General features: G+C 49.5%; 1 protein-coding gene across 5 annotated transcripts in view; it reads right to left on the bottom strand.

Annotated features, from left to right (window-relative positions):
* The window catches only part of plekhg4 (pleckstrin homology domain containing, family G (with RhoGef domain) member 4), a 371,163-nt gene that overhangs the window by 274,773 nt on the left and 74,554 nt on the right, over positions 1 to 21,836 (bottom strand). For all 5 annotated transcript variants that reach the window (XM_072518380.1, XM_072518379.1, XM_072518378.1 and 2 more), the window contains 2 exons: positions 10,565 to 10,795; positions 104 to 227 (listed from right to left, as the gene is read on the bottom strand). In XM_072518380.1, coding sequence (XP_072374481.1) covers positions 104 to 227; positions 10,565 to 10,795 — 355 coding nt within the window. The remainder of the gene's footprint in view (positions 1 to 103; positions 228 to 10,564; positions 10,796 to 21,836) is intronic.

A 21,836-nucleotide genomic window follows, 5' to 3' on the forward strand; every position in this document is an offset into this window, starting at 1 on the left:
AGTCCATTCAAGAGTCCAACTAATTGCATAGCGCACAGGTTACAAAAACTGCTACATAGGCAATTCATTACTATAGCGAAATGCAAAGCAAATGTCAGAATACCTGGAAATACTATAGAAGTAGATAAGGAGTCGCACAAGTTCAGGGACGTTGCAATGTGGATTTAGCCAGATTGTGTTCCTTGTTGTTATTATCACGACTGCACGACCAGACTTATCTCTGGCTCCTGAAGCAAAAAAAAAAAATGTTTACATTGTTAGTAATTTGTACAATTACTCAAAATCCCCTAACTAACACAAAGGACAAACATCCCAACTTCATATTTTTGAAGAGAATTGTTGCAAGTAACACATACCCCACACAATACTCGAGTTAAGTGTACATGCATTACTTTTTTTTTTATATAAATGTTTTTATTCTACATTTTCACATTTTCCTTCAAAATTTACACCCACAAACAGTAAACGGTAACAAATACAAAATCAATCCCTTAATAATACCAACGATCCCATCCTCCCACCACCCCAAACAACAGCCCACCTGTCAATATATGCATCCAGTAAAACAAACCCTCCCACGGTGGCAACAAAAAAACAAAGGAGAAAAAGGAGTCCGGGACCGCCCATGGTCACCATTAACCTATATAGTCCACTCCCCTTCCTCCCCTACACTCAACGCCCTCCAACCTCTGAAAGAGTACCGTACATGATACACAAGAGTCGGCCTCGGTCCTTCAACTCCTTCGGACAGCCCCACAATCCTCACATTCTGTCGCCTGGATCTGTTTTCCAGGTCTTCCATTTTTCCTTGTAGATCCTTGTTAATGTCCATCACCTTCCGCATCTCCTTCCCCATCGAGGCAAGTTGATCACCGTGCTGCAATAATGTCTCCTCCACTTCCTTCAGCGCCTCCCCTTGCTCTCGCACCTCCGCCACTGCGCTCGCCACCGCCTTAGTCACCGGGGAAATCGCCTCCTCCACCAGCACACTCAAAACCTCTCTCATCTCCTTCCTCATTGTCTCCGTGTATTTTGTAAACTGCCTTTTGAATTTCGCAGCCATCACCTTAGTTATTTCTTCAGCCGTAAGCAATGCGGCCTCCCCTGGTGTTCCAGCCTCCATTTTCCTTGGTGACCCCGCGGTGACCTTTCCACTCCCCGACAGACCTTCAGCTGTTTTCCTTCCGGATGTTCTTTTGCTCACCCTCGACATTTTTCGTCACTCTGCCGCCTCTGTGCCTTCTCCCTGCTTTTGCCGCCTCCGTGGACCCTGGGACCGGGCTTAAAGCCCCAAAAATGCCGTTCCCGAACGGGAGCCCTCCATTGTGCGGCCGCCTCCCGCCCGCCGTCACCGGAAGTCATGTACATGCATTACTGAAATACTTAAATAAATGTTTCTGCAGCTCAAAATATATTGGGCTATCTTGGCCCCTCTACTAGATCCTTTTTAAAAAATTATTCTTCATGGGCCTGCTCCGTTAGACAGTATTTATATTGCTGGTCCAGTTCATTTTCTGCTCAATGCTAAGTCCTAGGTGCGGATAGTGGAAGATTCAGTGGCAGTAATGCAATTGAACGTGATGGGGAGATGGACGGATTCTCTCTTGTTGGAGATGGTCATTGCCTGGCACTAATGTAGCACGAATGGAACTTGCCAATTATCAACGCAAGTCTGAATGTTGCTGCATATAGACACAGGCTGCTTTAGTATCAGAGGAGTTTTAAATGGTGAAGAAAGGACTTCCGGTGACAGGGGTGTGTTGAGCAGATGAGCAAAAGCTGGCTCTTCTCCTGGAAACTCGAATTTCGGCACGTTGGACACAAAATAGCCCGCTAAAACTGGGGATAAAAACCCTCACCATCCTCCAACACCATCAAGACATGCCAACCAGCAGGATCCCTCGGGGCAAACAAGACAGCAAAGGTAGTAAGAACCTGGAGAGGAAGCCCAAAGCAATGGCAAGCACACGAGGAGATGAGGTCCAGGTCAAACCTGAATAGGGAGGACTGCTGGATGGTACGCAGGGCTCCCTTCCATCCCTGATGAATAAATGGAGGGAGTGCATAACGCAGGAACTCCAGGAATCAAAGACGCCATCAAAATAGAAAATATGACGGGCAGCACGGTGGGGCAGTGGTTAGCACTGCTGCCTCACGTGAGGACTCGGGTTCGATCCCAGCCCCGGGTCACTTTCCATGTGGAGTTTGCACATTTTCCCCATGCTTGCGTGATCTCACCCCCACAACCCAAAAAGATGTGCAGGGCTGGGGATGCAGGAAGTGACGATCAGGGAGCTGGGGAAGGCTGCAACCAACCAGAGCGATCGGATCGCCTTACTGGGGACAGAAATGGCAAGGGTGGTGGTGACTCAAGGGACACTAAAGGGGAAGGTCGAGGCCCAAGAAAATTGGTCGCGCCTCCAGAACCTCCGGATTGTGGGCCTACTGGAGAGAACAGAGGGCAGGAACTCTACAGAATATGTGGCCGAAATGCTAGACAATCCGGTGGGATGGGAAAGCTTCCCCAATTTTCCAGAAGTGGACAGAGCCCACAGGTCACTCTGGCCAAAGCCCAAAGCCGGGGAACAGCCGCAGGCAATCATTATAAAGCTGCACCGGTATCAAGACCGGGAAAGGATCTTAAACTGGGCAGGACGCACAAGGTCCTGCAACTGGGAGTGTCACTTAATCAGGGTGTACCAGGACATTGGAGCAGACCTGGAAAAGCGTAGGGCAGAATTTAACAAAGCCTAGATGGCCTTTATGAGAACAATGTACAATTCAGGATGCTGTACCTGGTCTATGGCGAGCATACGCACAAACATCACCAGCTCTAAATACTTGTGGACGAATTCAATCTGCACAGAGGCATGGGGCAAGGATGCCCGCTGTCCCCGCTGCTGTTTGATCTGGCAACCGAGCCACTGACGATGGCCCTCAGAATGGCGATGGGGTGGAGAGGTATCCAGAAGAGGACAGAGAGCATAGAATTTCACTCTATGCAGATGTCCTGCTCCTCAAACCGCCAGGCCAGCACGGAAGGGATCATGAAGCTCCGAAAGGAGTTTGGAGCCTTCTCAAGCTACAAACTCAACCCGAGCAAAAGTGAAATCTTCCCGGTGAACCCACAAGGGAGAGGGACAGAGCTGGAGTGTTTACCGTTCAAACAGGCCAAAACCAAATTCCGCTACCTGGGGATTCAAATAGCCCACACTGGACATGGATCCACAAATGGAGTGAGGGGATGGATGAAGGAAGCGGGAGAAGAATGGGGGAGGATGGAAGAGAGTTTCTGCATAGAAACCTCCGAGCCCTAGTCACAACCGCACTCTCATCCCCTCCGGCCAAGTACTCAAGAAGCCCGGTGATAGTAACCACATCCGAACGTGGTATCAGATGAGACAGCACTTTGGCCTAACCGAAATGTCCATTACGGCCTCCAACTGTAACAACCACGTTTATTCCCGAAATAACGGACACCACCTTCAAAAGGTGAAAACAGGACGAGGGGACGCTAACTGTTAGAGACATGTACACGGACAACAGAGTAGCGACCCCGGAGGAACTCACAGAGAAGTTCCAGCTACCAAAAGGAAAAGAACTGAGGCACATACAGGTCAAAACCTTCCTCCGTAGGGAAACTACAACATATCCCCACATACCAGGACATTCGCTAGTTGAAGAACTGCCATTTGCGGGCGACCTAGGGAGGGAAAACTGGGGACCTATACTGATAGAGGAGATGCGCTCCTCCCTGGGTAAGACTAGGGAAAAGTGGGAGAGAGAACTAGACATAGAGGGAGGACTTTGGATCGAAGCACTGCACAGGGCAAAAACCAAATATTAAAACCCAAATATTAAAACTAAGTTTTGAAAATATTGTTGCTGTGGGAAAGTATACTGTGGGAACACACCAGCTTTTCAGATCCAGACTACAAATGTGACAATGTAACAAAGTAAGTTAAGCCAGTAAGTTAGATACCAATGTGAGCGATGGTAAGGATCACTATTCAGAAGCCACAGTTCACAACTTGTAAGCCAATAGGGAGTAGAGAGGGAGGCGGTATCAAACCATGCAGGTATAAAGTTACTGGTGCACATGTTGCCCGCTCTCTTAGTCTTTGTTCTCTTTCCACTGTTTTCTTCCTAACGCCCTGATGGGCTTTTATTTCCTTGTTTGTATTGGAATGTGTACTAAGTTTTTGCAATAAAACTCAATCTCAAACTACCACAGGATCCTCGTCTGTTATTTGAAAATAAGAGACCCTACAAGAACCAAGGGTCTAGTGAGAAGGAACTAAAGGAAATTTGTATTAGTAAGGAAAACGTGCTGGAGAAATTAATGGGACTGAAAGCCAATAAATCCCCAGGGCCTAGTAATCTACATCCCAGCGTACTAAAGATGGTCATGGAAATAGTGGATGTGTTGCTTGTCATCTTACAAAATTCTGTAGATTCTGGATAGTCCTGGCAGATTGGAGGGTAGCAAACTTCTCCCAGATGTTTAAAAAAGGAGGGAGCAAACAGGAAATTACACACCAGTTAACCCAACATCAATAGTAAGGGAAATGCTGGAGTCTATTATAAAGAATACCATAACAGGACACTTCGAAAATATGAACGATTAGACAAAATTAACATGGCTTTATGGAAGGGAAATAATGTTTGACAATCCTACTTTGAGTTTTTTTGAGGATGCAACTAGTTGAAAAGGTATGGGAGAACCAGTGGGTGTGATGTATTTGGAGTTTCAGAAAGCTTTTGATAAAGTCCCATGCAAGAGGTTAGTATGCAAAAATAAAACACATGGGATTGGGAAATGGTTAGCAGACCAGAAACAGAGAGTAGGAATAAATGGGTCTTTCCGGAATGGCAGCCGTGCCAAGTGAGCTACTGCAGGGATCAATGTTTGGGCTACAGGTATTTACATTATATATCACCGATTGGAATGAGGGAACCAGATGTAATATTTCCAAGTTTGCTTACAATGCAAAATTACGTGAGTGGTGAGGGGGATGTAAAGGGGCTTCAAGCCTATTTGGACAAGTTGAGTCAGTGGCCAAATACATGACAGATGCAGTAGATAACATGAATAAGTGTGAAGTTATTCATTTCAGTAGGACAAACAGAATGGCAGAATTTTATTTAAATGATGTTAGATAGAGAAGTGTTGATGTACAATGGGTGTCCTTGTACACCAGTCACTGAAAGAAAGCATGCAGGTGCAACAAGCAGTTAGGAAGACAAATAATATATTGGCCTTCATTGCAAGGTGATACAAGTACAGGAGCAAGGATGTCTTACTGCAACTGTAGAGGGCTTTGGTGAGACCACAACAGGAGTAATCGGTGCAGATTTTACCTCTTTACCAAAGAACGGATATACTTGCCATAGAAGGAGTTGCCATAGCAGGATTGCCATATTGAGAGATTGGTTCAACTGGGCCTGTATTAATTGGAGTTTAGAATAAGAGGGGATCTCATTTGAACATAGAAAATTCAAACAGAGCTGGCTGACTGGGTTCAGGGATGATGTTCTCCATGAAGGAGAGATCAGAACAAGGGATCATAGTCTCAGGATACAGAGTAGGCCAATTAGGACTGAGATTAGGAGAAATGTATTCACTTAGAGGGTGGTGAACATATGGAATTCTCTATCACAGGAGGATGTAGAGGCCAAGTCACTGAATATATTTAAGAAGGAAATAGATGTATAAACACTAAAGGCATCAAGGAGTATGAGAGAAAGCATAAGTATGGCTTTGAGATAGATGATCAACCATGATCATATTGAATGGTGAAGAAGCCTTGAGGGGCCGAATGGCCTATCCCTGTTTCTATTTCTATGTGACATTGTGCAGTCATATGCAATTATCAGCAAGCATCCCCACGTTTGATCTTATGATGGAGGGAAGGTGAATCAGCTGAAAATGGGTCTAAGATACTAGCCTTGAGGAACTCCTGCCGTATGTCCTGGAACGGAGATCATTGTCCTCCAACAACCACAACCATTTTCCTTTGGGCTAGGTATGTCTCCAATCAGTGAAGAGCCCCCCTCTCCATTCACTCCTGTTCTGCTCGGGGTCCTTGATGCCACATTCGGGTGCGGGATCGCTTAGCTCTGTCTATTGCATGCTGCTTACTTTGGCTGACATGCAAACAGTCAATGTGATGGCATTGGAAGCAGTTCAGAGGAGGTTCATCAGATTGATTCCAGGGATGAAAGCATTGACATACGAGGAGAGATTAAACAGTTTAGGTTTACACTCACAGTTTAGAAGGATGAGAGGGGATTGGATCCAGGTATATAAAGTACTAAAAGGGATTGATAAAGTAAATGTAGACCAAATGCTCCCCCTTGTGGGGCAATCTAGAACGAGAGGTGACAGATATAGGTTGAGAGGCGGTAGATTTAGAACTGAGATGAGGACAAACTACTTCTCGCAGAGGGTGGTGAATTTGTGGAACTCGCTGTCCCATAGTACGGTGGAGTCTGAATCATTAAATGGTTTCGAGAATGAGATAGATATATTTCCACTAAAAAATGGGTTAACGTGAAATGGAATCAGGGAGGGTGGGGATTTGAGACAAGGAGATCAGCCATAGAATTTGCAGTGCAGAAAGAGGCCATTCGGCCCATCGAGTCTGCACCGGCTCTTGGAAAGAGCACCCCACTTAAGCCCACACTTCCAACCTATCCCAGTAACCCAGCAACCCCACCGCACCTTTTTGGACACTAAGGGCAATTTAGTATGGCCAATCCACCTAACCTGCACATCTTTGGATTGTGGGAGGAAACCGGAGCACCCGGAGAAAACCCACGCAGACACGGGGAGAACGGGCAGACAGTGACCCAAGCCAGGAATCGAACCTGGAACCCTGGAGCTGTGAAGTAACTGTGCTAACCACTGTGCTACCATGCTGCCTTGATCTGATTAAGTGGCGGAGCCAGCTCGAGGGGCTGAATTGCCTACACCTGCTCTTAATTCCCATGTTCTTATGTCCTGTGTTGTAACTTTACCATGTTGACGCCTCATTTTAGGTATGCCAGGTGCTGCTCCTATGATCCCCTCTGCACTCTTCATTAAAGCAGGGCTGATCTCCCAGCTTAATGGTAATGGTAGAGTGGGGGCTATGCTGAACCACATGGTTACTGATTGTGATAGGGTACAATTCTGCTGCTGTTGATGGCCCACAGCCCCTCATGAATGCCAAATTTGAGCTGCTAGACCGGTTTGAAATCTTTCCATTTAGCACGGTGGTGGGACCACACAATGGAGGCCATCCTCAATGTGAAGATGGCACTTCAACTCCACAAGGACTGAGCGATGGTCACTCCTGCCAATACTGTCATGGACAGGTAGATTGGTGAGGACACGGTCAAGTAGATTTTTTTTCCTCTTGTTGGTTCCCTCACCACTAGCCGCATTCCCAGCCGAGCAGCTTTGTACTTTAGGGCTCAGTCAGTAGTGGTGCTACCGAGCCATTCTTGATGATGTACAGTGAAGTCTTCCATCCAGAGTACTTTCTATGCTCTTGCCACCCTTTGTGTCTTTTTGAAGTAGTGTTTAACATGGTGTTCAGCGGAGGGTGGGATGACAGGAGAGGGTGGGGCTGACTATAGGTGGTGACCAGATTTGATGTTTGACCTGATGCACTCCCATGTTGAGAACTCTCACAGTTACTCCTTCCCGACTGTATATCACTATGCTGCCACCTCTGGAGGGCATGTCCTGTCAAATCCTGAGACAGTAATGCATGGGACCTTTTCTGTAAGGGAGAATTCCATAAGCATGACTATGCCAGCTCTTCAAATTTTGGCAAAATCTTCCCAATAAGAAGTGTTTTTTGGTGCCTAGGTCAATGCCTGGTAGTCCACTCAGTTTCATTGCTATTTTCAGAATCCACAGCAATTTGATACAACTGAGAGGCTTGCTGTGGTTTTGAAGCTAGATGTAGGCCAGACCAGGATTTCCCTCCCTGAAGTATATTAGTAAATTACGACAATTGACAATGGTTTAATGATCAATATAACTGAGACTAGTTTTTCATTCCAGATTTAATGATTGAATGTAAATTCCACCAGCTGCCATAGTAGGATTTAAACCCTATTCCCCAGAGATTAGCTTGGGTCTCTGGACTGCTTGTCCAGTGACACTACACTATGCCAGCACCTCCCCTCTCTTTGACTATTGGAGACAGCATGGCAATTTGCAGTGTGTAGGGAAGGAAATCATGGGGCGCGATTCTCCACTCCCACGCCGGTTGGGAGAATCGCCTGGGCCGCCAAAATTTCCGGGGACGCCGACCTCCCAAGCGGCGGGAACGGCCCGGTCGAGTTTCGTGGGCCGCAGGCCGGGGAATCGGCGGAGACACCGAAAATGGTGATTCTCCGGCACCCCCGCTATTCTGAGGCCCGGATGGGCCGAGCAGCCAGGCCAAAACGGCGGGTTCTCCCCGGCGCCGTCCACACCTGGTCGCTGCAGTCGTGAGCGGTGCGTGAACATTGGGGGGAGCGGCCTGTGGGGGGGGGGGGGGGGGGGGGGGGGGGGGGGATCCTGCACCGGTCTTTACCTGGAATGTGGGGTGGCCCACGTTCGGTGCGCACCGATCGTCGGGCAGTCCTCTCTGAAGGAGGACCTCCTTCCTTCCGCAGCCCTGCAAGATCAGTCCCCCATCTTCTTGCGGGGCGGACTTAGAGAGGACGGCAACCACGCATGCGCGGATGACGCCCGTTATGCGGCACTGGCCACGTCATCTATGCAGCGCCGCTTTTACACGGGCGACAAAGCCTGGCGCGTGTAGATGACGCGGCCCCGATACTGGCCCATTGTCAGGGCCTGAATCGGTCGGGACCGGGGCCATTCCGCGCCGTCGTGAACCTCGACGGCGTTCACGACGGCGCGGCCACTTCGGCGTGGGAGTGGAGAATCGCGTCCATGATGTCTGGCAGAGCCTCCCCCCTAATTGGGAGGAACCTCACAGGATATAAACCAGAGGATGACCCTGAGGGGCGAGTAGTAGTGCAATTGCAGTATTGTGAGTAGAGTAAATAAACCTAGTTATTATCCTGTCTACCTGGTGTCGTATGAAGTCCTTATCTTTGGCTATCACACTGGTGATGAGGATAAAGTGGAGTTGTCGCAGCCACCGGACTTTTCGCCACCGACCAGCTTAATCTAGGCTGGAGGGGCCTCTGCCTTGAGCAGAGCAATGGCGCACATTGGTAAACTGGAACCATTTGAAGCTGACACCAACGATTGGGCCCAATACGTCGAGCGGGTACAACTTTTTTCAGCCAAATGCCGTCGCGGGTGATGAAAGGCAAACAATCACACTGCTAACTTTCGTCGGCGGTCCAACCTATGCTTTAATTAAAAGCCTCGACTAAAAGGACAGGCCGGACACGTTGTCGTTCACAATGCTGGTCAAAAGACGCTTAAACCCACAGCCCTCAATCATGGTCTGAAGATACTGTTTCTACACGGTCTCGCAGTCCCCGACCGAATCCAATGGGGGGTTTTGGCACGCCTATGGACATGCGAATGTGGGGCCGCCTGGCCGAATCTATGTAGGACTGTTTTGTCTGTAGGCTACGGGACCAAGAGACGCAACACAAATTACTGATGGAGACTCCCCTGACTCTCCCGAAAGCAGTAGACATCACACTCTCCAGGGAGAGTGTCGTGCACGTCCTACGGGAACGCAAGGCCTAGGCGGTCCTCACTATCAGTCGTCGACAAGATCACCGGCAGCAACCAAAAGTGATCAGCCAGGGTTTCCGCGAGAAGAACCCACTGCAGGTTCCACGGCCATCGCCGTGACTCACCCTAGAGTGACCGCGGAGTTTCCCCCAACCCAACATTCCAGGGTGGAAGCCGCAGAAATCGAGCGGGGGTCCGCGACCAGGAGCAAGGCTCTTGGATGTCACGTGGACATGCCGTTCTCCGGCAACAAACCAGTCACCATCTCTCCTTCCTCCATTGACGATGACGACAACGGCTCCAACATGGACACCGGCCTGCCCGATGAGAGCATACCGGTGCCGTGTGCACCCACGCCTTTGCTGTCTGAGCCACTCCCACCTGGGAGCAGGTCGGGGAGCGTGACCCTGCAGGTTGAGGAGTAGTATAATTGTAGTATTGTGAGTAGAGTAAATAAACCTCGCTGTTATCCTGCCTCCATGGTGTCGTATGAAGAACTTACCTTCAGCTATCACAGAAGCAAAAAAGCAGTGACAATATTACTTACAGTGCTTCCTTTTGATTACTTTGCAAAATTCAATTGATAAAAGAAACAATTTCTTAAAATAAACCACTATGAACCTCAAAATAAAAACGGTTAAAGCACAAGCAACAGAAATGGAAATGCAACTACTCACAGAATTTAGAGCTAACAAAACAGTCTTGTTACCAAAATAGTGAAAGTGGTACTCAAATATACGAATGAATGAAACTTTTCTTCACATTGTAATTTATCAGTCCACTCAGCTCAATGTGAACCCATTCAATGGACTGCTCTGCCATGTGAGAAATTTAGGAACATTCCTGTTTGAAAGTACCTACCAGTCAAACATGCTACCCCAGAATTGAGAACATCAAAGTTGATTTTGTGGGACAGTGTTGGTAGATTAGGTTTAAGCGGTAAAGAAGATGCCGTCTCACAATGTTTGACTGATGCCGATTCTTGCCTATTCACAGTGCACTGTATAATCAATGAGGTTGTTGGAGGATCATTATCTTCATCAAAACTTCCTTTTTCTGTGTCCAATTTAGCATTTATTTTTGAATCAAAACCTAGTGGATAAAATAAATTACAATTGGATAATTCTCACATTCAAAAAAAACATATCCATCAAAAATACACAAATCCCTCCGAAGTCACCAAGATCTCCATTCCATCCCGGAAATTGTTTCTAAAGCAGGGGCATCAAACTCAATCGGGTACCTTGATGTGGGCCATATTGAACAGGGAGAGAGAGAGAGAGAGAGAGAGAGAGAGAGAGAGAGAGAGAGAGAGAGAGAGAGATGACTTAGATTGATAGTTTCTCTCGATCAAACCATTTCAGAATCTTAAATAACTCTATTAAGTCAGCCCCCAGCCTTACTCTTATTGAGAGGAAAGATCCAGCCTGCCAAACCTTTCCTGAGATGTGTACTCAAGCATTTCTTGTATCATCCTTCTAAACCTTCTCCAGCGCATAAACTTCCTTTTCATAATATTGCAACCAGAACTGCACAAAATACCCTGAAGTGCATTCTAACAGGTTCAATTGAGGGTTAGCATAGAATTTAGCATACTTTAACATACACACAAACAAAGGGCTACTGGGGCTGTTTAGCACAGGGCTAAATCGATGGCTTTGAAAGCAGACCAAGGCAGGCCAGCAGCATGGTTCAATTCCCGTACCAGCCTCCCCGAACAGGCGCCGGAATGTGGCGACTAGGGGCTTTTCACAGTAACTTCATTTGAAGGCTACTTGTGACAATAAGCGATTGGGGCAGCATGGTAGCATTGTGGATAGCACAATTGCTTCACAGCTCCAGGGTCCCAGGTTCGATTCCGGCTTGGGTCACTGTCTGTGCGGAGTCTGCACATCCTCCCTGTGTGTGCGTGGGTTTCCTCCGGGTGCTCCGGTTTCCTCCCACAGTCCAAAGATGTGCAAGTTAGGTGGATTGGCCATGATAAATTACCCTTAGTGTCCAAAATTGCCCTTAGTGTTGGGTGGGGTTACTGGGTTATGGGGATAGGATGGAGGTGCTCTTTCCAAGAGCCGGTGCAGAGTCGATGGGCCGAATGGCCTCCTTCTGTACTGTAAATTCTATGATGAAATTAAGAGTAGGCCCTTCGAGCCTGCACTGCCATTCAATAAGATCATCGCTGATCGGATTGTAACCTCCATAATCCTGCCAACCACCTTTTACCCACTTGCCTGCTAATCAATAATCAATCTAGCTCGGTCTTAAAAATATTAAAAGATTTTGCTTCCACCTCCTTTTGAGGAAGAGTTCTAAAGACTCATGACACTCGGAGGGAAATAATTTCTCCTAGTCTCTATCTTAAATGAGGGAACAGTGATCCCTCGTTCTAGAAACTTCCACAAGAGGAAACATCCTCTCCACATCCACCCCTTCATGACTCGTCTTCTACCCATCTGGCCTTGCTAACCTGTAGCACAACCTATAGTGATTGATGTACTCCAAGATCCCTTTGTTCCTCCACCCCACCGAGACTTGCACTTTCCAAGTATTGTGACCTCCCTATTCTTCCTACTAAAAAGGTGTTATCCAAAATTTATCGGTTTTGACATTTATTTGCCCATTCTATTAATGTCAACCTGCCGTATTTACTATTATCCCAAATTTGATTTCAACCACAAATTTGGAAATTCTGTTTTTAATTCCAAAATCCAAATTATTATTTTTTTTAAAAATATATATTTTATTAAAGTTTTTTGATCAAACAAAAATTTCCCATTTTACAACTTTGTAATAATATATACATTAATCGTTTTTTAAATAAATAATATGCTAACTAACGGCAACTGCCAACAACAAAATAAGAAACAACAGAAATAGTAACTAAAATAGTAACTTCATAAAATCAAATATAAATAACTAATATATAAACACACGCATAAAACCCCTGAGGACCCAAATGAGCCCCCCCCCCCCGCGTTGCTGCTGCTACTTTTCCTATTCTCCCTTATCGCACTGCGAGATAGTCGAGGAACGGTTGCCACCGCCTGGTGAACCCTTGAGCCGAACCTCTTAGTGCGAACTTTATCCGTTCCAGTTTTATAAACCCTGCCATGTCATTTATCCAGGCCTCCACGCCCGGGGGTTTAGCTTCCTTCCACATTAACAATATCCTTCGCCGGGCTACTAGGGACGCAAAGGCCAAAACATCGGCCTCTCTCGCCTCCTGCACTCCCGGCTCATCTGCAACCCCAAATATAGCCAACCCCCAGCCTGGTTCGACCGGGACACCCCCCACCTTTGAAATCACTTTTGCCACACCCACCCAGAACCCATGCAATACCGGACATGACCAAAACATGTGGGTGTGGTTCGCCGGGCTTCCCACGCATCTCCCGCACCTATCCTCCACTCCAAAAAATCTACTCAGCCTTGCTCCCGTCATATGTGCCCTGTGTAGAACCTTGAATTGTATCAGGCGGAGCCTGGCACACGAGGACGAAGAGTTTACCCTGCTTAGGGCATCTGCCCACAGCCCCTCCTCAATCTCTTCCCCCAGCTCCTCCTCCCATTTTCCCTTCAGCTCCTCTACCATCGTCTCTCCCTCATCTCCCTATATATATATCTGACACCCTACCATCACCCACCCATGCCCCCGAAATCACTCTGTCCTGGATCTCTTGCGCCGGGAGCTGCGGAAATTCCCTCACCTGTTGCCTCACAAATGCCCTCATTTGCATATAGCGAAATGCATTCCCAGGTGGCAACCCATATTTTTCTGTCAGTGCTCCCAGACTCGCAAACGTCCCGTCTAAGAACAAGTCCTTTAATTTCGCAATTCCTGCTCGCTGCCAAGATTTAAATCCCCCATCTATCCTTCCCGGGATGAACCTATGGTTGTTCCTTATCGGGGACCACACTGAGGCACCCGTCACTCCCTTATGTCGTCTCCACTGCCCTAAAATTTTTAGAGTTGCCACCACCACTGGGTTTGTGGTGTATTTTTTTGGGGAGAACGGTAACGGCGCCGTCGCCAGTGCTTTTAGGCTAGTTCCCCTACAGGACGCCATCTCCAGTCTTTTCCACGCCACTCCTTCCCCTTCCCTCATCCACTTACATATCATTTACACGTTGGCGGCCCAATAATAATCACTTAGAGGGACTGGCACTGCCGAGTCTCTGTCCCTACTGTGCTGCAGGAACCCCCCCTTTACTCGTGGGGTCTTTCCAGCCCACACAAAGCTCATAATACTCTTGTCCACCTTCTTAAAAAAGGCCTTTGTAATCAGTACAGGGAGGCACTGGAACACAAAAAGAAACCTCGGAAGGACCACCATTTTAACCGCCTGCACCCTGCCCGCCAATGACAGGGGCGCCATGTCCCACCTCCTAAAGTCCTCTTCCATCTGCTCTACCAGTCGTGCCAAGTTAAGCTTATGCAAGGTTCCCCAGTTCCTGGCCACCTGGATCCCTAAATACCGGAAATCTCTTGTTACCCTCCTCAACGGTAAATCGTCTATTCCCCTGCCCTGTTCCCCGGGGTGCATCACAAACAGTTCACTCTTCCCCATATTCAATTTATATCCGGAAAATTCTCCAAACTCCCTGAGTGTCTGCATTATCTCAGGCATCCCCACCACTGGGTCCGCGACATACAACAACAAATCATCCGCGTATAATAACACCCGATGCTCTTCTCCTCCTCTAAGTACCCCCCTCCACTTCCTAGAGCCCCATAGCGCAATGGCCAGTGGCTCAATTGCCAACGCAAACAGTAACGGGGACAGGGGACATCCCTGTCTTGTACCCTATATAGTCTGAAGTGGTCAGATCGTTGCCTATTTGTAATCACACTTGCCACCGAGGCCCTGTACAGGAGCTGAACCCATCTAATGAACCCCTCTCCAAATCCAAATCTCCTCAGTACTTCCCACAGGTAGTCCCACTCCACTCTATCAAATGGTTTCTCTGCATCGATCGCCACCACTATCTCCGCCTCCCCCTCCGGTGGGGGCATCATCACCACCCCCAGCAGCCTCCGTATATTAGCATTCAATTGCCTCCCTTTAACAAACCCCGTTTGATCTTCATGCACCACCCCAGGGACACAGTCCTCTATCCAGTCCTCGCCATCACCTTGGCCAAAAGCTTGGCATCTACGTTCAAGAGGGAAATAGGCCTGTATGACCCGCACTGCAGCGGGTCTTTGTCTCTTTTCAGGATCAGCGATATCGTCGCCTCCGACATCGTCGGGGGTAGTGTCCCCCTTTCCCTAGCCTCATTAAAGGTTCTCGTCAGAAGTGGGGCCAGCAGGTCCACGTATTTCCTATAGAACTCCACCGGGAACCCATCCAGTCCCGGGGCCTTCCCTGCCTGCATGTTCCCAATTCCTTTTACCACCTCAATCTGCGCTCCCAGTCCTGTCATCTCTTGTTCCTCAACCTTCGGGAACTCCAGCTGGTCTAGGAAACGCATCACTCCCTCTTTCCCTTCCGGGGTTGAGCCTTATATAGCCTCTCGTAAAATACCTTAAAACACCCCGTTCACCCTCTCCGCACCCGTTCCATCTTTCCCTCCTCGTCTCTAACCCCTCCGATCTCTCTCGCCGCCCCCCTCTTCCTAAGTTGTTGGGCCAGCAGCCGGCTCGCCTTCTCTCCATATTCATACTGCACTCCCTGTGCCTTCCTCCATTGTGCCTCCGCCTTACCCGTGGTCAACAAGTCAAAGTCCGTGTGCAATCTCCGACTTTCCCTGTATAGCCCTTCATCTGGAGCCTCCGCATATTGCCTATCCACCCTCAAAATCTCCCTCAACAATCTCTCCCTTTCTTTACCCTCCTGTTTCCCCTTATGGGCCCTTATGGAGATCAGCTCCCCTCTAACCACCGCCTTCAGCGCCTCCCAGACCACGCCCACCTGGACCTCTCCGTCATCATTGATCTCTAGGTACCTTTCAATACATCCCCTCACCCTTACACATACCACCTCGTCCGCCAACAGTCCCGTATCTAATCTCCAGAGTGGGCGCGGTTCCTTTTCCTCTCCTACTTCCAGATCTACCCAATATGGGGCATGATCTGAAATGGCAATAGCCGAATACTCCGTTCCTGCCACCTTCGGGATCAGCGCTCTTCCCAGGACAAAGAAGTCTATCCGGGAGTACACTTTGTGGACATGGGAGAAGGAGGAAAACTCTTTACTCCTTGGCCTAGTAAATCTCCAGGGATCCACTCCTCCCATCTGCTCCATAAAGCCCTTAAGCACCTTGGCCGCTGCCGGCCTCCTCCCGGTCCTAGATCTGGACCAGTCCAGCCCTGGGTCCAGCACCGTGTTGAAGTCTTCCCCCCCCCCCCCCCCCCCCCCCCCATTACCAACTTTCCCATCTCCAGGTCCGGGATGCGCCCCAACATACGCTTCATAAAGTTCGCGTCATCCCAGTTCGGGGCATATACATTCACCAGCACCACCGCCTCACCTTGCAATCTGCCACTCACCATCACGTATCTACCCCCACTGTCCGCCACTATGGTCTTCGCCTCAAACAATACCCGTTTCCCCACCAGTATTGCCACCCCTCAATTTTTCGCATCCAAGCCCGAGTGGAATACCTGTCCAACCCATCCTTTTCTTAATCTGACCTGATCCGCCAGTTTCAGGTGCGTCTCCTGAAGCATGACCACGTCTGCCTTTAGCTTCTTTAGGTGCGCAAGTACCCTTGCCCTCTTAATCTGCCCATTCAACCCTCTCACGTTCCACGTGATCAACCGGGTTGGGGGGCTCTTTACCCCTACACCCCCCCCCCCCCATCGACTAGCCATCCCCTTTTTTAGACCAGCTCCTCACCCGGTTCCCACGCACCCGCTTATCCCCCCGACAGCGCCCTCCCGTCCCGACCATCCCATCCCGTAACAGCTCCCCATTCCCCATAGCAGCAGCAACCCAGTTAACCCATATTGCTTCCGGAAGTCCGCAAACTCTGGCTGACCTCGGCTTCCCCAGTCTATCCTTAGCCTCCCATTATGTGAGGCCCCCTCCTTCCTGCGCCCCCTTTTCCTGCCACAATTTCCATAGCGCGGGAGCAAAGCCCGCGCTTCCCTCTCAGCCCCGCCCCTGATGCCGCAGCTCCCTCTCTCCTTCCCCACCGGCGCCCACATTTCTTCGTGTCCCCTCTCTTCCGAGGGGAAAGAAAATTTTCCACCCCTCTGATTCACAGTCCCTTGCCACCACCTCACTACTTCATTTCAAACACTCTTTCTCCAATCTAGTCCAACTTCTTCTCTTCAATAAATGTCCACGCCTCCTCTGCCGTCTCGAAGTAGTGGTGTTTCCCCTGGTGTGTAACGCACAGTCTTGCCGGCTGCAACATTCCGAACTTCACTTTCCTCCTGTGGAGCACCGCCTTGGCCCGATTGAAACTCGCCCTCCTTCTCACCACCTCCGCACTCCAATCCTGATACACGCGGATCACCGCGTTCTCCCTCCTGCTGCTCCGTGTCTTTTTCGCCCATCTCAGGACCATCTCCCTGTCCTTGTAGCGGTGGAACCTCAACACTATTGCTCGAGGTATTTCTCCTGCCTTTGGTCTTCTCACGAGGACTCGATACGCTCCCTCCACTTCCAGGGGGCCCGTCGGGGCCTCAGCTCCCATTAAGGTATGGAGCATCGTGCTCACATACGCCCCAACGTCCGCTCCCTCTGCCCCTTCGGGAAGACCCAAGATTCTTAAGTTCTTCCTCCTCAAGCTATTTTCCAGGGCTTCCAGTCTCTCCATACACCTCTTATGCAGTGCCTCGTGCATCTCCGTCTTCACCACAAAGCCCTGTATCTCGTCCTATTTTCGGCAGCTTTTGCCTTCACTCCACGGAGCTCCATCTCTTGGGTCGTCTGCGCCTCCTTTAACCCCTCAATCGCCTGCAGCATCGGCGCCAGCACCTCCTTCTTGAGCTCCTCCACACATCGCCGGAGGAACTCCTGCTGTTCCAGGCCCCATACCAACTGGCCTCCCTCCGCCGCCATCTTGCTTCTCACTTCCCTTCTTTGCCGCTGCTCCAGAGGATCCTCCGCAATCTGGCCACTATTATCTCTTCTGTCCATTCACATCCGGGGGGACTCCCTTCTATGTCGCCTCACAGTGGGTTTAGTCTTCGAAAATTGCCGTTGGGGCTCCCGATAAGAGCCCAAAAGTCCGTTAAAACGGGAGGTGCCGAAACGTGCGACTTAGCTGGTCATCGCCGCACCCGGAAGTCTCCAAAATCAAAATTATTAATATAAATTTCAAACAGAAGTGCTCCCAGCACTGAACCTTGTGGGACACCGCTTCCCACATTTCTCTGAATAACTACCCTGTTTCCCACTCTCTGCTTTTCGTCATTAAGCCAGCTAACAATCCATTCTGTCACTTGTCCCCCGACTCCATTTTTGCTCACCTTATTTTTTTTTTTTTTTAAATATATTTTATTCAAATTTTTCGGCCAAATAAAACATTACAAAGGTTTTCCTTTTTACAACAATAAAACAATATAAATAACAGTGACCGTTTTAACAAATAAATAAATAATATATAAACTAAATGGAAACTGCCATAACAAAAATAATAACTCTCCAAAAATAAAATCAAACAATCCAATATACATGACCTAGTACAAATATCTATACAAAAACACCCCTGAGGACCCACCCCCTTCCCTCCCTCCCCCCTGGGTTGCTGCTGTTACCTTCCCATTTCCTTTATCGTTCTGCGAGGTAGTCAATGAATGGTTGCCACCGCCTGGTGAACCCTTGAGCCGAACCCCTTAGTGCGAACTTTATCCGTTCTAGTTTTATAAACCCTGCCATGTCATTTATCCAGGTCTCCACGCCCAGGGGTTTGGCTTCCTTCCACATAAGCAGTATCCTTCGCCGGGCGACTAGGGACGCAAAGGCCAAGACATCAGCCTCTTTCGCCTCCTGCACTCCCGGCTCTTCTGCAACCCCGAATATAGCCAACCCCCAGCCTGGCTCAACCCGGACCCCCACCACCTTCGAAAGCACCTTTGCCACCCACACCCAGAACCCCTGCAGTGCCGGGCATGACCAAAACATGTGGGTGTGGTTTGCTGGGCTTCTCGAGCATCTCCCATACCTATCCTCTACCCCAAAAAATTTACTGAGCCTTGCTCCGGTCATATGCGCCCTGTGTAAAACCTTGAATTGTATCAGGCTTAGCCTGGCGCACGAGGACGACGAGTCTACCCTACGTAGGGCATCAGCCCACAGCCCCTCCTCAATCTCTTCCCCCAGCTCTTCTTCCCATTTCCCCTTCAGCTCATCCACCGTGATCTCCCCCTCGTCCCTCATTTCCCTGTATATGTCCGACACCCTACCATCCCCCACCCATGTCCCTGAGATCACTCTATCTTGAATCTCCTGCGTCGGGAGCTGCGGGAATTCCCTCACCTGTTGCCTCGCAAAAGCCCTCAGTTGCATGTACCGAAATGCATTCCCTTGGGGCAACCCATATTTTTCCGTCAGCGCTCCCAGACTTGCAAACGTCCAGTCTACGAACAGATCTCTCAGTTGCACAACCCCAGCTCTCGGGTCATGTGGGACTGGAAGCCCTAATGCCATTGGCTGACAGATCCCGGGTCCTGGTTGGCCGTTGACCTCAAGCTCCGCCCTGAAGGCGAAGTATAAGAAGCCGGTGTCTTCCCCCACATGCCAGTTTACTATCGGGCTGCTGGGGAACAGACACGCTTAATAAAGCCTCATCGACTTCACTATATTCGTCTCATGGAGTCTTTGTGCGCTACAATTTATTAAATCCCCCATCTATTCTCCCCGGGACAAACCTATGATTATTTCTTATCGGGGACCGCACCGAGGCTCCCGTCCTTCCCCTATGTCGTCTCCACTGCCCCCAAATTTTTAGCGTTGCCACCACCACTGGACTTATGGTGTATTTCTTCGGGGAGAACGGCAATGGCGCCGTCACCAGTGCTTGTAGGCTGGTTCCTTTGCAGGACGCCATCTCCAATCTCTTCCACGTCTTCTACACCCCCTCCCCTTCTCCCATCCACTTACACACCATTGAGATATTGGCGGCCCAGTAGTATTCACTTAGGCTCGGTAGTCCCCCTATCCCTGCTACGCTGCAAGAACCCCCTCCACACTCTCGGGGTCTTCCCGGCCCACACAAAACTCATGACACTTTTCTCAATTTTCTTGAAAAAAGCCTTTGTGACCATCACCGGAAGGCACTGAAACACAAAAAGGAATCTCGGGAGGACTACCATTTTGACCGCCTGCACCCTACCCACCAGTGACAGGGGCATCATGTCCCATCTCTTAAAATCCTCCTCCATCTGTTCCACCAATCTTGTTAAATTAAGCCTATGTAAGTGTGGTAGTATGTATTGGGGGTCATGTGGGACTGGAAGCCCTAATGTCATTGGCTGACAGATCCCGGGTCCTGGTTGGCCGTTGACCTCAAGCTCCGCCCTGAAGGCGAAGTATAAGAAGCCGGTGTCTTCCCCCGCATGCCAGTTTACTATCGGGCTGCTGGGGAACAGACACGCTTAATAAAGCCTCATCGACTTCACTATATTCGTCTCATGGAGTCTTTGTGCGCTACAGTAAGGTTCCCCAACTCCTGGCTATCTGAATCCCTAAGTACCGGAAATCTCTTGTTACCTTCCTCAGCGGTAAATTATCTATTCCCCTGCTCTGCTCCCCCCGATGCACCACAAACAACTCACGCTTTCCCATATTCAATTTGTACCCCGAAAATTCCCCAAACTCCGAGTGTCTGCATTATCTCAGGCATCCCCTCCACTGGGTCCGCAACATACAGCAATAAATCATCTGCATACAAAGATACCCGGTGTTCTTCTCCTCCCCCGAGTACTCCCCTCCACTTCCTGGAGCCCCTCAGTGCTATTTTTATGGCCAGGGGCTCAATCGCCAATGCAAACAGTAACGGAGACAGGGGACACCCCTGCCTCGTCCCTCTATGAAGACGGAAGTAGTCAGACCTCTGCCTGTTCGTGACCACACTCGCCACCGGGGCCCTATACAGCAGCTGTACCCATCCTATAAACCCTTCTCCAAAACCAAATCTCCTCAGCACTTCCCACAGATAGTCCCACTCCACTCTGTCGAATGCTTTCTCGGCGTCCATCGCCACCACTATCTCCGCCTCCCCCTCTGGTGGGGGCATCATCATCACCCCTAGCAGCCTCCGTATGTTCGTGTTCAGCTGTTTCCCCTTAACGAACCCAGTTTGATCCTCGTGGACCACCCCCGGGACACAGTCTTCTATCCTCGTCGCCATCACCTTGGCCAGGAGCTTAGCATCTACATTTAAAAGGGAAATGGGCCTGTAGGACTCACACTGCAGCGGGTCTTTTTCCTTCTTCAAAAGGAGCGATATCGTCGCCTCCGACATAGTCGAGGGCAACTGCCCCCTTTCCCTGGCCTCATTAAAGGTTCTCGTCAAAAGCGGGGCCAGTAGGTCCATATATTTCCTATAAAATTCCACCGGGAATCCGTCCGGTCCTGGGGCCTTCCCCGCCTGCATGCTCCCAATCCCTTTTACCACTTCCTCCATCTCAATCGGTGCTCCCAGTCCCGCCCTCTCCTGCTCCTCCACCTTCGGGAATTCCAGCTGATCCAGGAAACACATCATTCCTTCCTTCCCTTCCGGGGGCTGAGCCTTATATAACCTCTCATAGAATGCCTTGAACACACCATTCACTCTCTCCGCTCCCCGTTCCATCTCTCCCTCCTCGTCTATCACCCCACCTATCTCCCTCGCTGCTCCCCTCTTCCTCAACTGGTGGGCCAGTAGCCGACTCGCCTTCTCTCCATACTCATACTGTACTCCGAGTGCCCTCCTGCACTGTGCCTCTGCCTTACCCGTGGTCAGCAGGTCAAATTCCACATGTAACCTTTGTCTTTCCCTGTACAGTCCCTCCTCCGGTGCCTCCGCATATTGCCTGTCCACCCTCAAAAGTTCTTTCAACAATCGCTCCCTTTCTTTACCCTCTTGCTTCCCTTTATGTGCCCTTATGGATATCAGTTCCCCTCTGACCACCGCCTTCAACGCCTCCCAGACCACTCCCACCTGAACCTCTCCATTGTCATTAAGCTCCAAGTACCTTTCG

The sequence above is a fragment of the Scyliorhinus torazame genome, chromosome 10 (assembly GCF_047496885.1).
Source record: "Scyliorhinus torazame isolate Kashiwa2021f chromosome 10, sScyTor2.1, whole genome shotgun sequence".
NCBI classification, from domain to species: Eukaryota; Metazoa; Chordata; class Chondrichthyes; order Carcharhiniformes; family Scyliorhinidae; genus Scyliorhinus; species Scyliorhinus torazame.